Consider the following 17464-nt stretch of genomic DNA (forward strand, 5'->3'; position numbering starts at 1 on the left):
TGGGCCCATCTTTCTCCTCTCCCTCGCTTTCCTGCTGCTTCTTCCACTATCATGGACTCCCACTATGTTGTGCTCTCTTGCCTCAGACCCCAAAGCAACTGGACCAACCAACCATGAACAGAAACTTTCAAAACCAAGAACCCAAATAAGCCTTTTCTCTTCTTAAATTGATAATCTCAGGCATTTTATTATAGTATCACAAAGCTCACTAACACAAAACCCATATGTAATAATATGTACATATACATAGTGCATCTACCAAATGAACATAGTGTGTGCGTGTGATACTGGGGAGAACCCAGGGCCTTGCATATGCTCGGCAAGCACTCTACCTATATCCTGAGCTCTTTTTACACTTTCATTTTGAGACAGGGTCTCACTAAATTGCCCAGGCTATCCTCCAACTTGTGATCCTTCTGCCTGAACCTCCGGAGCAGCTGGGACTACAGGCATCAGCCACCATGCCCAGCTCATCTATCAAAATTTGCTCTACATTAGAATCATCTGGGGATTTTTGAAACTCTAAATGCTCAGGTTGTACTTCATACCTAGGGGTGGAAATCAGAATGTGTGGGGGTAAGAGGCATCGATTTTGAAAAGATCCTTAGGCAATTCCAAATTTCAGTAAAGTTTGGGAACTGATGGAAGATAAAATTGCAAGTATAAGCAATTTATAATCTATTAATTAAAAGCCTCAACTAAACTTACAGAATACTTCTTATAGAGATTTACAATAAAAATGCTTGAACATGGGCTGGGGTTGTGGCTCCATGGCAGAGCACTTGCCTCGCCTGTGTGAGGCACCATTTTGATCCTCAGCACCACATAAAAATAAATAAACGAGATGGAGATGTTGTGTCCACCTATAACTAAAAAAAAAAAAAAAAAAAAAAAAAAAAAAAAAATGCTTGAACATTATCATAATAAATTATTTTTAAAAAATGTAAAACTGTCAGTGAAATTAAAAATGATTCTGTGATCCGAACTCTTGCCAAAATATTAACAATCCATTTCTGTTTAGGGAGAGAGCATCAGGGACACTGATTCCCAGCTTCGAAATCCTTTTTGTAAGCACAGAAGCAGACAAAATGCTAAAGGATGAGGAGAAGAAAGAATATAAACAGAGGAAAAACTAAAATGATTATTTACTAAGAATTGCAAATGCTCATTTGCTGGGTCCACCACAAAGTTCCATTCTCTGACCCTGGGACTTTGCGTCATTCACACAGACGTGATGGGGAAGGGCTCAGGCTTGTAGTTTTAGCAAAATAAACCTGAGGGTTCCTTTCCCCAGACCTCAGTGAAAACTGGGGCTCTGCTGATTTTCATGGGGGTCAGGGGGACAGAGACAGGGGGACCCCACGTCTCAGCCTCGAGCCCGCCTGTCCTGACCAGTCCTGGTTGGCAGTGTCCTCCCACTGACCAGCCCTGGTTCAGCAGGTTCTGGGTCCCAGGCGCCCAGGCTGCTCCCCGCTGCTGGGGGGAACCCTCTAGAGCAACAGGCACACCCCAGACTTGGAGGAATCGCCCTTCCCGTCCGCGGACGGCCTGTTGGGGTCATTGAGTTCCTCGAACAATCCCGTCTCTATGATTTCTTCCTGCCACGCCACGGGGACAGCGCCTGTGGAAAATCTTTGGAAGAACTGCTTGTCTTTGTCGTCGAATTCCACCCCGCGGACCTCGGAGAAGTCGTCGATCTCGTCCACGTCCTTGGCATAAACCACCGACGGGTCGGGCACGAACGGGGGCTCCACGAGGCCGGCCTCCAGGCGCGGGAAGTTGACCGTCTGGAAGAAAGGGTGCTTCCTAGGGTCGTCCGCCTTCTCCCTGGGGGGACAGCAGACAAGGGACTGAGACCTGGACCCACCAAGGCAGAGCCACCGGCTTCTTCTCTCCCAACACTGAAAAGGCCACTCAGTGACCTAAAGGATGACCTTGAAAAATAACAACGTAAAATCACCCTGAACTCCACAGTATGCACAGACAGTAGCGTTCCCATGATTGGCCTTCAAACTGCACGGGGAGATGTGACTTTTTTTTTTTTAAGAGTTGGGCACTGGGAGTGACTTTGATTGTTGGCATTTCATAGAGCACCAGGAAAATTCAAGTGGCGCTGGGAGCAGTGGTCCACCTTGTCATCTCCCCTGATCAGGGAGGCTGAGGCAGGAGGATCACAAGTTTGGGGCCAAACTTAGGAAGACCTTGTCTCAAAAAAATAAAAGGGCTCAGTGGTAGAATGCCCCCTAAGTTCAATCCCTAATACAACAAAAACTAAAAATAACAATAAGTAAAAATAAAGAGGATGGGGTGATTGTAGCTCAGTGGTAGAGCCCTTTTGGGTTCAGTCTCGAGTACCTCAAGCAAACAAAGTAAAAATAAAATAAAATAAAACCAAAACCAAATACCAATCCATTAACAATTTGCAATACAGCGAATGAGGATACTTTTGGAATTTGAGACTATAGTTATGATGATGAAACCTTCTTCTCTATGCTAGAACTGGTTCCAGTATTTGCCTTAGAACAAAGGAAAAAGTGTGTGTTAGCTGTGTATTGCTGTGAAATAAACTGCCCCCAAATTTAGTGGCTTAAAACAACCAACATTTATTATTTCATGGTTTCTGTGAGTAAAGAATGTGGACATGGCTTAGCTGGGTGTCTCTGGCTCAAGATTTCCTGCAAGGTTGCAGGATGGTGGCCAGGGCTGTGGTCTCATGTGAAGGTCCCACTGAAGTTGGGTCCCCTGTGGTTGTTGATCAAGACTCCATCTCTCACCACAGCTGCCTGTAACACTGCAGTTGACTGTCTCCATGGTGGAGGGAAGGAAGGAGAGACAGAGAGACAGACAGGGGGCACCCAAACAGGAGATTGTAACCTAATCTTGCAACTGGCATCTCGACATTTCTACCACATTCTATTTGCTCAGTCTCCTCTCTTGGTGAAGGGATTAGGCAGCAGAGGGGGATCCTTGGGGACACTCTCAGGGGCTGCCTGCCACACTTCTCTTACTTCCTCTTTAATCCAGGCTATAACAACATAAGAAGAGGACTGTTTATGGCATCGGATTCAGAATAATTTTTTTCTTTTTCTTTTTTATGTGAGTGCATTTCCTGGTCTGATTAAGTAATGACTTCCATTTGGAAGAAGCCAATTTCTGCCATAAATCAACCTTAGTAGAAATTACTCACATTCATGGTTTCTCTTTTTTACATTTTCCATTCCGGATATCAAAAAAAGGCTTTTTGGGAAATAATTGAAGGCTTCTCTAGAATCTCCTTGAGACCCCTCTGCCCCTCACCCCCATCAGATCCCAAGGTCCTGTAGACTGCCCAGTGAGATGACTAGAGACAAGACGAGGGGGACCAGCATTACTCCACGAGGTGAAGCTCGTCACTGTCATTATTGCACTTTGTGGGCATACGGTGACTTTGTTTTAACACCTTTATTGTTAACTTTTTTATTTGCTCTGCACTCATAAAGAACTGTGCACGGGAGACTGCCAGAGAATAGGGGGAGGTTTTGAAGAAAAAATTGCAATCAAATTTTATTGTGGAAAAAAGAAACTCAGTTGGATGCTTTGATGTGCAGCCATTCCTTAGGCTGCTGTTCTGTGACTCTGGACCTCACTGTATCCAGAGCCCATCAGGACTTCTGGGGTTTTCCCATGGTGTCTGCAGTGCTGCATCAGGAAGTGCTACCAGGTGTCTCTCTTCTCCCACAAGCCACGAAGCCTCTGGCAAGCAAAAGATAGGAAAATGCAGGCTGGCTATCTTCTGGAACTTATTCACCCAGTATCTGTGTACTTACATTGTGTATAATAAGAGCCCGGAGGGAGAGTTATGGAGATAAACCAAAACTTCAAAGATAGATTTTTAAAAAATCTATGTATTTGTTTCCAGGTGTGGTGGTGCATGCTTGTATTCCCAGCAACTCGGGAGGCTGAGGCAGGAAGATCTCAAATTGGAGGCCAGCTTTGGCAACTTAGTGAGGCCCTAAACAACACTATCTCAAAATAAAATAAATAAAAAGTTGTTTTATTGAGGTGTAATTTATACAGTAACATTCACCTCTTCATCTATCAGATGGATTTGAAATGTGACAGAAGGATGCAGTTAGACTTCCATCCAAGTAGATCAGGACTGAAGCCAGGCCTGCATGTCTCAAAGGGAATCAAGGAGCTGGAACAGGACTACGTGCCACCAGGAAGTTATGTACTACCTCCATAACTTCCAGCAGGCATGAACACCCTGTCCTTGGGCTCACAATGGCCCTTGGAATTCACTCTAAGCAGCTTTAACGTGGATAAATGGCGAGTGTCCAGGAGCTTGGAAACCTCCAGGGTCGCAGGTCATGATGAACAGCTCTCAAATAGCATGTCCAGGGAACCGGTCCAGGTGACCTTGGTGTGTCCTTCAGGGATGACTGACCGCAGCCTTTGGACAAGTAACTAGGAAAGACAAGGGAACCACAAGCCACTCTGAGATCACCTGTACATTCTCCTCCCAACTAAATGTCCCTAGAGGCAGGACGCACACCCTGTGCCTTATGCCTTCCTGTGTCGCTGATCCAAGCTTCTTCTCCCCCCTCTGGTGTGGAGGCAGCCACGAAGCTGATCACTTTGGTCTTCTGCATTAGCAACTCTCACCCCTGCACTGTCTTTGGAAATAGCACGAAAGGGGCTTTGACCCTAGACTTGTTCCCTGGCAGCTTTGTGAGATGCTGTTAGGCTCATCACCTTGCAGGGCGCTTTGGACAAACAGGAGAGGCTGCCAAGGGAGCAGCATTTTTTGGTAAAGTCCAAACAGGCAGGTGCAGGAAAAACTTGTTGTTGCATTGGAATATATTCCAGAGCATTAACAGAGGCTCTTGTGTGGCTGCACCCCACACAGAGATTACAATGGACTCTTAGAACCCTCAAGGGAGCGGAGATTCACTTGCCCGTACACGAGGACCACACCATGGGATTTGGCCTGCCGACCTGCCAAGACGGGGCTGCTGGCATGGAATTCTGCGGTAAAGAAGCGCTGAAGCCACCGGCTTACATGGTTATTTGCTCTTGTTCTGCTGCACTGATGGATCAGAACAAAACCTGCAAAAAAATCTCAAGTGGTCTTCACCTTTTACTTTATCACAAAACCTCACAGTCGACTCTGTCTGGAGACCCTGTGAACGCCTGGGAAAGCTTTTGACTTCTTTGTCAAATTAACTCCCAGACTTGTCAAGGCAAAGAAGGAAATCCTCTTTGGGGAGGCTAAAGAAGGAGAGAGGCTTAATGTATTTTGAATGCTTGTGAAGGCAGGCAGGAGGGGCCCTGGGCCTCTCCACTGGGTCACTCTCTGTCTGGGCCTTTGCCTCCGCTGGGGAGGACACCACTACCTAGAGCAAACATGATCTCATTTGAATGAACCTCTTAGAAATACAAAAAGTTGGCATGAAAATGTGGGAAGGCTTTCTCTTTCACCGAACAGATGTTTCTGACATGCCCCTTCTCTAGTGTCGTCAACGGTTTTAATCAAAACACTCACGACAGCAGAGTCTTTGGAGAAGGGCTTTGCTTAATGAAGCAGCTTCCAGCAATGATCCAGTAGGTGAAGGTGGCATCTTCCGGAAAAGCTTGCTGACATTTCATTTTATAAATCTGAAGTGGGCTCAGAAGCGGGTGGTAGCCCTTCAACGAAGTCATCTGGAGAAATTGTGGGTCTCCCCACCCTCTGCCTTCTGACTGTCCTTGTTTGTGTGCCCCCTGGGACTCCCTGACCTTGAGAGTCAGGACAGCCACTGACTACCAGTGATGGTCAGTGGTCACCATATTTGGACCACCTCTCCTTCCTGGGCACAAAGAGGATAACACTAGCCAGCTCTCTCACCCTTCCGCAGGACCTGCGGACAGGTTCCGGGGGAGACAGAAGTGGTGTGTGAAGCGTGTCACTTCCCAGAGGAGGCTGGAATAGCTCTCTGAGTTCTCTGCTTTCTGTTCAGCCACTGGGACTGGAAGGACAACAATTTCCACTGGATCTCTGAGTCACTGCTTGGAAGAGAGACATCCTGGAGAGCAGTGGGCTATGTATCTATCGGGCTGCGGGTGAATGGGAAATCATCTTTTTCATTGGAAGCTGTTGAGACTTTGGGATTTGCTTATTATCATAACATGGCTTGTACTGACCTAATACAACCCTGGAACCTACATGGGAAAATCAACTCAACATTTTACTTCCACATGATGTAGAATCTATCTAATTTCAAAATACTAGTTACTTTGATCATAGGTCATGCTTTAAAAGTTACTGCAAGTTAGGGCTAGGGTTGTGGCTCAGCGGTAGAGCGCTTGCCTAGCATGTGTGGGGCCCTGGGTTCAATCCTCAGCACCATATAAAAATAAATGAATGGAATAAAGGTATTGTGTCCAACTACAACTAAAAAAATAAATATTTTTTAAAAAGTTTTACTGCAAATTAATTTTAAGAATCAAGTAATATTTCTTGTTGATAAAATTTACAAGTTTTTTTGATTGTTCAAAATATACTCATTTTTGTACAATATGGTAAAACAACTTTAAACAAGAATCAAAGATAAGGACTCTTTCCCTTTGTATTGGTATATTATATTGTTTGGCTATTTTTCAAGTCAGGTTGGGGCTGCAGGTATAGCTCAGTGGTGGAGCACGAGCATTTGTGAGGTTCTGGGTTTCATCCCCAGCTCTGAAAAAAATAAAATAAAATTCAAAAACAGGTCAAAAATTAAATGCTTGCCTCCATGTTCAAATATTCTGACCAAAGGCAATCTTGTTTTAGAGACTCCACCAGCAACCACTTGGAGGAGTTAGAATTTGGCTGCTGAGTTCTGGTGTGTTTTCATCACTGTGCCAAAATGCCTGACAATAACAACTTAAAGTGGAAAGGTTGACTTTGGCTCATCACTTCCCAGTTTTCAGTCCATGGTTAGATGGCTCCTTTGCTTTGGGCCTGAGGGGTAGCTGGACATCTTGGCAAAGGGCACAGAGGAGGAAAGCTGTTCAGTTCCTGCAGCCAGGAGCAAAGAGAGAGGCAGAGATAGAGAGAGAAAGAGAGAGTCGGAAAGGGGCCAGGGACAAGATATAGTCCCTGAGAGCACGCCTCCAGTGACCTACTGTCTCCAACTATGCCCCACCTGCATACAGTCTCTATCATATCCCAGAAGTCCATCCAAATTATTAATCCATCAAATGAATCAATCCACTGGTGAGATCAAAACCCTCATGATACAATCATTTCCAAGAAGCCCTAACTCGGAATATTGCTGTATTGGGGACCAAGCCTTCAACACTTGACCTTTTAGGGGACATTCATATCCAAACCATAACATGGTTCTATATTAAAATCAGTCATACCACCGTGTGGTTGTAGGTTTCCGTGTGTGTGTGTGTGTGTGTGTTTGTCTGTCTGGGGATCAAACCCAGGGCCTTGTGCATTCTAGTTAAAGGCTCTACACTGATTTATACCTCAAGCCCAGATGTTTGTATAATTCTTAGATCTTAAAAATTCCATTAAAGTAATATAAGAAATTCAAAATATCATCTAATATCTCTCTTAGAACAATTGAGTAATGATTAATAATAATTGCTCTTACTTGTTGAGTAATTCTGAACACACTCCCCACCGGAAACCCAGAGCTCTGTGAAGAGACAGGGCCAACAGGAGGCAGAGGGTCCAGAAGGTGCCACTGTCCCAATTATCTGGAGCTGAAAGGGTTTGAGAGTCAAGAGATGCAGGTTCTGAATTCTCCCATCTGTTTACAAGCAGGGCCTTCCAAAATAACGCCACTGTCCCAAGCCCCCTCCTCCAGAGTTTTCCAAACAGGAAAGACTGACTAATCGCAGGCAACAGAGGAGTCAGGGCCCTACCTAAACAGAAATGGTCACAAACTATCATGTCTCCCGTCTAGCCTTCCAAGGGCCATCCGTCTTCCCTAAAGGTCACTGGTTTTCCCTGTTTCTCCCTTTCCCCTTCTTCTATTAAGATGGTATATATACTTTAAATTCTAATGATCTCTTACATTTTTAAAAAGTGTGAACTCCTGAATGAACAAAAATCTGTCTTTTTCCTTGATAATCTGTGTTTTGCTGATTTCATTTGTGGGTCCTCAGGCACTGAACCTAAGAAGGTAGAGGAAGTTTTTCCTTCCTGACTCTCTCTCTGTGTGTATGCATGTGTGTGTGTGTGTGTGTGTGTGTGTGTGTGTGTGTGAGAGAGAGAGAGAGAGAGAGAGAGAGGGGCGCAGAGGCAGAGAGGAATTTACTATTTTACAGTTGGCTCGTGCATTTGTGAAGGGCTTGGCAGGTCCAAAGCCTGTGGGGAAGAGTTGCAGTCTGAACCCAAAAGGGCTGCCAGATTCTCATGTCCTCTAGGGAGGTTCATCTTTTTCTCTTAAGGTCTTCAACTGAATGGATGAGGCCTACCCACATTATGGAGCATGGTCTACCTTACTCAGTGTCGGCTGATTGAAGTCTCAATCTCATCTAAAAACCTGCACAGAAATATCTAGAATAATGTTTGACCAAATTTCTGGGTACTGTGGCCTAGCCAAGTTGACACATAAAATTAACCATTGTACCTGCAACCCCTCCCTCACCACCCCCATTTTATTTGTGAAGAACTTGAAACTCAGAGTAAGTAATTGTCTGGTACAAAAAGACCAGTATATATAGTAGAATCTAAATCCCCTCTATTTTTTCCACTGCCAAAGGTCTTATCTTGTCTTTTTTACTTTTTTTCCATTTTTCTTTTTTGTTTTTTCCAGTATTGGGGATTGAACTTGGGGTGTTGCACATGCTGCACAAGTGTTCCACCACTGAGCTACATTATCAGCTTTTAAAAAATATTATTTTAAGTTGTTGAGACTGGCCTCAAACTTGTGATCCTCTTGCCTCAGCCTCCCAAGTTGCTGGGATTACAGGTGTGCACCACCACGCTCAACTTGATTTTTTTTTTTACAATGCAAGCTGTTTTGTACCTCATTTCAATTAAAACATACCTTGGAGATAGTTCCATATCAAGAGCTATACTGTTTGAAAGCATTGAAGACAATTGATCATAAAATGTGTAAATCACATTAGAAAAATAATAAGAATTTCAGGACTTGACAAGAATTCGAAATATTTTCTGAATCGCTCGGGCAGTGCGGATGTCACAGCGTACCTCTGTGGCGTGGTAGTTTACCTGCTTCCTAAGCGTTGCTCTGGTTTCTTAGCCAAGAAGAGTCTGCAGATGTCTTTCGTCTCCTCTGTGAAGTTCTCATGGTGGAATGCGACCTCATCTTTCATGGTTCTTTCCTTTAGATCCTCTTTACTGACCTTTTCCTTGAAATCCTTGAATGGTGTCCGTCCAGCCACCATTTCGTAAATGCTGCATCCCATTGCAAACCAGTCCACGGGGTAGGAATAGCTCGCCTTGTCCATCAGGATTTCAGGGGCCATGTAGCCATTGGTTCCAGCCTGTCGCCAGAACAGCAGAACAGAGACACGGAGGTGAGCGCAGCAGACACCCAGCACCCACTTTCCCTGACTTCCTTGGGGTGACAATTCATCTAACTGCTCTTCTCCTGCTTCCCAGCAGCCTCTGGGGCAGCCCAGGGAAGGCCATGCGGTCCACTCTGACCAGTGGGACATAAGGAGTTGTTGGCTGGGGTCATTATAGAAGTGAAAGTTGTGGCTTCTCTTGAAGTGAGAAAATCAGTTGGCCTCTCCTTATCTCTCCCCTTCTCCCTAGTGAGGAGCAAACTCAAGGCCTCTCACATGCTAGGCAAGCACTCTACCCACTCATTATCTTATATTGTTTTGATTGTTTTTTTATGGTACCTGAGATTGAACCCAGGAGTGCTTAACCACTGAGCCATATCCTCAGCCCTCCCCACACACCTTTCTATTTTAAGACTGGGTTTTACTAAGTTGCTTAGGGCCTTGTTAAGTTGCTGAGGCTGGCTTTGAACTTGCTATCCTCCTGCCTCAGCCTCCCCAGTTGCTGGAGTTACCCTTGTGTATCGCTGCATTCAGCTTCACGATCTCATCTTTAAGATGAAAAGTTCAATTTGCTGTCTGAAAGATTCCCTAAGCTTTCCTTTTTTAAAAAATTCCAATATAATGGGAAACTAGATGCATATGTTTTTTTCCTTAAGGCCAAGAACTTTCTAATATTGAATGTTCCATGTTATCTAGTGTAGGATGTTTCTTATTCTCTTTTCTGTGCAATTACATTAATATCACACATCTCTGCATTGAAAAATTAGCACTGTCAAGATTTCACATGAAATTTCATTTAACATGTATGACTATACGTGTGTGCATATGTAGTATGTACACATATATGTACAGTAGGCACACTTCTACTGACAAATTATGACAAATGATCACTGAGATAAATATATATATGTGTGTGTGTGTGTGTGTATATATATATATATATATATATATATATATATATATATATATATGAGTCTTTTCATCTTAAAAAACTGAAATTCTGTAGCCATTAAACACAATGTGTGATACACACACACACATACATTTGCTGCCAGGTGCAGTGGTGCTCATCTGTAATCCCAGCAGCTCGGGAGGCTGAGGCAGGAAGATTGCAAGTTCAAAGCCAGCCTCAACAATTTAGTGAGACCCTAAGCAACTTAGCAAGATCCTCTCTAAATAAAATATAAAAAGGGCTGGGGCTGGGGCTTAATGATTAAGCACCCTTGGGTTCAATCCCTGGTATCAAACACACACACACACACACACACACGCACACGCACACGCGCACACACACACATACACACACACTTGCAATAAGACATATGCAAAATTTTTTAGTAGTATTTGAACATGTTCATGTTGTTGTGTGACCAATCTCTGGGACTCTTTTCATCTTAAAAAACTGAAACTCTATAGCCATTAAACACTAACTCCCCGGTGCTTTTCTCCCCACCCCTGCGACCACCTTTTTACTTCCTGTCTCTATGAAGGAACTCTAGGAACCTCACATAAGTGGCATCAAGTGGTCTTTATCTTTTTGTGACTGCATGTGATTTTTTTTCAGTGCCCCTCACACTTTCCAGGAGAGCACTCTGCTGCTTAGCTGCATCTTCCACCTAACTGCATGTGATTTGTGTGTGTGTGTGTGTGTGTGTGTGTGTGGTGCTGGGGATTGAACCCAGGGCCTTGTGTGCATGCAAGGCAAGCACTCTACCAACTGAGCTGTAGCCCCAGCCCCTACATGTGATTTTAATACATTCATTAATTTAATAAATATTTAATGAATACCTATAATATGCCTTGTAAATATAAAGAAATATAAAGTATATGTTTATATTATAAAATGTTTTCACAAAAACGCAATTGCTTCTGGTTAAAGTACAATGAATAACTCCTGTAGCAATTAAAAATGCAAAGAACACCCTAAAATGATTATCAGTTCCTATTAATACATAAAAATATTAATTCGGATTACTGGCAGAGATTGTGAAAAACAGATAAATGTGCTCTGCAAATTGACTCAGACTTTTGGGAGTCAACATGACATAGAGCAACAGGAAGTGAAAGGCATCAACTTCCTGTTCTCCAACCAGGTTATTGAACTTTAGAGTATGTACCTCAAAGAAACAACTTAAGAGAAAAGAGTAAGGAATCTATATTGAGATGTTCATGGTTTCATTATTCAAAATGGTCAGAAGCTGGAAACACCCAAAGACCCACCAATAAATATGGAAAACCAGTCTATTAACAAATTTACATAGGTCACAGTCCTAACCCACTGGTTTCAACTATGCATATCAGAAGGTACATCAGAAGAGGTCAACAGTGTTTCAACTGTTCATTAAGTGACTTGCTGTGTTATTGCTTACGTTTTTCTGTGTGTACTTAAAAGCAATAATTCAGCAATATGAAATTTCATGCAAAATTTCTATGTGGATAACAAGGAAAACACAAATGATCCAAGCACTGATGAGCAATTGGCCTGAGCAAGAAAGTTCTGAGGGTTGCAGATGCAGCTCAGTGGTAGAGCGCTTGCCTCTAAACAGAAGAAAGTTCTGGAAGCGACTGGGGTCTAACAGGCCGGGTGTGAGTCAGCGTGGCCCTGCTGTTTTCATCAAAGCTGGTATATAATTTGGGTGACCATGTGTTCCGGTTTACATCTGTTGTCCTGGCATCTTGTCTGGTTTTGCATTTGTCCAGACAAAAGAGTCCCGGAGGCGTCTGTGAGGCTCGGGGTAGTCTCATTCATCTTTGGCTCCAAACCCAGGCACTCACAGGGCCACTTGTTGCATGCCCAATGATACATTTGTTAAATAAACAACTGTAAAGATAATGACTAGAAAATACCCAGTCCCTCTCCTGCAAACATGTATTAACTTGCATCCTGCAATGAGTTCCAGGGATACCAAGTCATAGAAGGCCTGGCCCCTGCCCAGAGGATTCAGAGACTGGTGGAGACAGGTCACAAGGTCAATTCACTCAAGTAGAGTGAATGGTAGATGGAGTAGGTATGGGGAGGGTGTGTGTGTGTGTGTGTGTGTGTGTGTGTGTGTGTAGGATGGTTCACTGAAGAGCTGAATCACAGAGGAGAAAGCTGTTCTACCTAGAAGTTTATCCAAGTAATTATCATTTGCAAGAGATGTAGTCAGGAACACTGGGGTGTTCAGGGAACTTAAAGGAATTTGCATTTCTTAAATGTGGGATCTGTGGGATGCCATGATGGGAGTGGGGACTGGAGGGAGAGATGGGATGAGATGGGGACATTTTAAATGCCATGGGAGCAATATCCACCTCAATATCCCTTTTTCCTTGCCTTCATCTACTAGAAAACCAGATGGTTAAAGACACCAGCTCCTCACCCCTTTGCCCTTCTGGTAATTGTGTGACATGAGCTTGAGTTGAGAGGACTGCAAGATGAAGTTGCTGAGGGTTGGTGAGGAGGGAAAACACAGAACAGTCAGAAGATGGATCCAGTGGATGGGTAGAAGATGAATCCACGGACAGACATGTGACAAAGCAAACCTAGTAAAACGTTGCTGGTATACAGTGGAAAATTGTCGGGCCATACAAAGGACTGATGCACTGAGACATGCCACAGTAGAGATAAACCTTCTAAATGATGAGCCAGTCTCAGATGACCATATAGAGTATGGTTTTCATTTATATCAAATGTTTAAAATAGACAATTCCACAGAGACAGAAAGACTAAGTGTTTTGTTTAGGGATAGAAGAGGGGAGGGGAAGAATAGGAGTAACTGCTAAAGGGAATATGGTGTCTTTGGGGGGTGAAGAAAATGTCCTAATTGATGCCAGCAATGTTTGTGCACCTCTGTGAATGTAACCAACACCAGCCGATTTTAAAAGGTGGATTTGATGATATTAAATTATAGTCCAATAAAGGTACTGAAAATGTCAGTGACACATTCTAGATAGTGGGTATTTCACAGGCACTTGCTCCAGTGCGATTTTTTTCAACTTTGCTGAATGCTTGGAAGCTTTTATAATAGAATGTAGATGGGGGAAATAGGAGTAAGGGGTGAGGGATGGGATGCCAGGCAGGTGGCTGGGGCCTAAGGAACTCTTCTGGAAGGGACACAAGGAGGAGCCATGGGAGAGGGTCCAGTTCTCCATCTCTACTCTCCATCAGTCAAGGAGAGCTAACTTTGTGTTTGTTGGTCCACATCTTTCAACAATTAGCAGCTGACCAGGAAATCAGGGTCCACCCTCCACAGCGTGATGTTCGTGGTGTTTCATCTGACTCTGAAAGTGGAGGCTCAGCTCGGTCTGGATGCACTGCCCACAGGGAGCTCAAGGGAAGAGAGGAGGCAGGAGGGGGGGCACTGGGAGGAGCATGAGGCTTGGGGCCCAGAACCCCAGCGTCCTGAGATGTCCCAGTCAGACTGGTGTGTGCTCTTTTCATCTGTGGTACTGGCTATGAGCTGGCCCTCCATGCAGAAACGAATGGCTGTCTGCACTGAAAAATTGTCTCACATTATTTCTCCTATCATTTTCTTCCTTTCATTTTATCTTTTCACCTTTTTTTGGAAACCCTGAACTTATTCTTTAAGTTTATTATCATTTGTTCCAATTTTATATTTTCTTTTTTGGTGGTGGGATTCCTCCATTTTGGGGGTGGGGTACTAGGGATTGAACCCAGGGCTGCTTTACTACAAAACTATATATCCAGCCCTTCAAAAATTTTTTTGAACCTCAATAAATTTTTATTTTATTTTTTTCTTCTTTTTTTTCCTTTTAAAATGTTATTCTTTTTAGATATACATGACAGTAGAGTGTATTTTTTTGAGGGGGCGGTTTACTGGGGATTGAACTCAGAGACACTCAACCACATCCCCATCCCATTTTGTATTTTATTTAGAGACAGGGTCTCACTGAGTTGCTTGCCTTCCTTTTGCTGAGGCTGGCTTTGAACTCTCGATCCTCCTGTCTCAGCCTCCTTAGTCACTGGGATTATAGGAGTTGCACCACCATGTGTAGCAGTAGAGTGTATTTTGACATATTATACATACATGGCAAATTTTTTTTAATGCTGAGATAGGGGCTCACTAAGTTGCTGAGGATGGCCCCAAATTTGTGATCCTTCTACCTTAGCCTCCAAAGTAGCCAGAATTACAGGTTTACACCATCACATGTGGTGCATATAGATCTTAAGACTCTTTCAATATATAGGTTCTTTCTTTGTCTCCTCTACCCATCCCCTGGCAAGTCTTTGCTGAAAAAATAATTGCAGGAACTATAGAATTTCACAGTCAGATTTTGCTGACTGCATCCTTGTGATGTTATTTAATATGTTCCTCTGTTCTTTGCATTTCCTGTAAATTGATAGCTAGACCTAGAGGTTTAATCCTTCACTGAACTTTTGACTTTTGCAAATATTGTTTTTACTGACCCATAACTAACACAATAATATGTATAGATCTTACATTCACTTCAATGTTTTGAAAATTGAATATGCTCTTATAAGTAAGACCTAAATCAGTTATAAAACATCTCCATTCACCTAGAAAGTTCCCCTTTGTTTCTTTCCATTCAATTCTCCTCCCCACATTTCAGGCAATCGCTTTCTGGTTTCTGTTACCATAGACTAGTTGATTAGTTTTGTATGTTCTTGGATTTCCTCCCCACCTTCCCTCCCAGGGCTCAGAGTTTCAAGTCCATGGTTGGTCAACTGCGCAACTCTGGGTACAAGGTGAGGCAGAACATCATGGCTGAAGGGTGTGGCAGAGGAGAGCAGCTCAGGACGTGACAATCAGGAAACAGAGAGAGCTCTGCTGCCCAAGGACAAATTATAAACCCCAAAGTTATGCCCACCAGTGACTTACTTTCTCTAGCCACACCCTGCCTGCCTAGAGTTACCACCCAATTAATCCAAGGATCCCATTCCACTTCTCATAATCTAATCATTTCACCTCTGAAAATTCTCACATTGTCCTATACATGAGCTTTTGGACTACACCACATATTCAACATAACATTCTACCCCTGGCCCTCGAAAGCTCATAATATGAAATACACGTAGGCCATTTTGAAGAGTTCCCATCATCTTAACATCTCCCAAAAGTCCAAGTCCCAAATCTCACCTGAGACTCAAGGCAAACTTGCACATATTTTCCCCTATAACAATCAAAAGTAAGTTACATAAATCCAATATGTGATGGCACAGAGTGAACATTTTCATTCCAAAAGGGAGAAGTAGGAGAATAGAAAGAAGGTATGGGACAAAAGCAAGACTGAAATCCAGCTAGGCAAAGAAGTTCTGTAACTCCACATCCAGCATCTGGGGCGCATGGCATTGTGATGTTCTCTCCAAAGGACTATGTAGCTCTGCCCCACATGGCCTTTCCCTTGACTTGTTTCTGCTCAATTCCTGTAGCTTTTCTTGGCAGATACCCCATGTTACTGGTGTCTCTAAATCTCCAGGGGCTCCAGTGCAGTTTCAGTTTCTTTCTCACATGTTTATGCATCACCCTCTTGACCGTGCTACCCTTTACCTGGATTTCTAGGCTTTTCTTTTATATCTTGTGGAAATCTCCATGACTCCCTAATTTCAACATCCTGCATTCCTGCAGAATCAGCATCACATGATTAATTACAAGGTCTGCCACCATCTCAAGCAGTAACCAAGCCTCCGGGGACCATGGCTGTAGCAGCCTCTAAGTGCCTGTGTGGCTGAGTAGAGTGAAACATCTTCCTAGGCCCTCCTTCCTGCTGTTCAAGCAGGGTTTCTCTGCTTGAAAAAAAAAAAAATTCCTTCTCAAAGGAATTTTCACTTTGACACCTTTGAGCCTGAGATAGGTGTGGTCTTGCCAGTTCCTGAGATGTCCTCAAGTCATCTTTTTTATTATCACTCAGTAAAGTACTCTGCATCTCTTTAGTAACCATAATATCTTTAATAAACACACCCTGCTTAGCCCTGTTTTTACTTCCACATTTCTGGCCAAACTGCAAGTTTCTCAAATCTTTCCATTCTGCTTTCTACTCCTGATTATCACAGTAAACATGGCTAAAATTCACCAACAATATCCATGCCACCCCCTGAATGCTCTAATGCCTTAAAATTTCCTCCGTCAGGTTAATTAGTCCAACACATTTAAGTTGAGCCTCAAAGAAAGGCATGGGGAAAATGTAGAACATTTCTTTGCCAGAATATAACATGAATGTCTTGTCATCCAATTTCTAAAAGGGTCCTCCTCTGAAACCTCATGAGACCACGCTGACCCTGCTACACTTTGCCTGGTCTTCCAAGCTTCCCTTTAAAATCTTGGTAGAAGCCTCCATGATTCCCTAACTCCAGCATTCTGCATTCCTGCAGAACCAGCAGCATGTGGTTAATGCCAAGGTCTGCCACCAACAAAACACAGTCCGCTGTCCACAGTCCTGTTGGCATTCTGTTCTTCTGAGCTCCCACCAGAATCACCCATTAAGTAAGCTCCACTTACAACAGCCTGAAGCTTTTCTAGCTGGAATCACTAAACTGTTCAAAATCCATCCCCTCCTGCAAACCAGCTCTATCGGTCAATCATATGGTCAAGTTAGTCACAGCAACAACCCCACTTCTCAGTACCAGTTTCTGTTGCAATCAGTTTTGCATCACTGTGACCAAAAGACCTAGTGAGCAATGCAGAGGGGGAAAAGTTTGTTTTGGCTTGTGGTCTCAGAGGTTCAGCTCTTAGCTGGGCCTGAGGTAAGGCAGAACATCATGGCAGAAGGGTGTGGCTGAGGACAGCAGCTCGGGACATGACAACCAGGAAGCAGACGGCTGTTCTTGGATTTCATACAAATGGAATTTTATGGTAGGTACTTTCTTCTTTTGTTTAACATAGTATTTTTGAGATTTGTCCATGTTGTTCTGCAAACATTTTGGTACATTTTTTATTTCTAAATGTCTTTGTTGTTCTTCCTTGAATTGTTCTTGTTTTATTGTATTTGGTTTTTTTAAATTTATATTTTAGTT

At 43.4% G+C, this 17464-nt stretch overlaps 1 protein-coding gene across 1 annotated transcript in view; it reads right to left on the reverse strand.

Moving 5' to 3' along the window:
• Window positions 1-1490: 1490 nt before the first annotated feature.
• The window catches only part of Grk7 (G protein-coupled receptor kinase 7), a 34261-nt gene continuing 18287 nt past the window's right edge, over window positions 1491-17464 (reverse strand). The window contains exons 3-4 of the mRNA XM_027933588.2: window positions 9194-9468; window positions 1491-1827 (exon numbers count right to left, since the gene is read on the reverse strand). Of these exons, the coding sequence (XP_027789389.2) occupies window positions 1491-1827; window positions 9194-9468 (612 nt within the window). The remainder of the gene's footprint in view (window positions 1828-9193; window positions 9469-17464) is intronic.

This window comes from Marmota flaviventris, chromosome 8 (genome assembly GCF_047511675.1).
Source record: "Marmota flaviventris isolate mMarFla1 chromosome 8, mMarFla1.hap1, whole genome shotgun sequence".
In the NCBI taxonomy this organism is placed as follows: domain Eukaryota; kingdom Metazoa; phylum Chordata; class Mammalia; order Rodentia; family Sciuridae; genus Marmota; species Marmota flaviventris.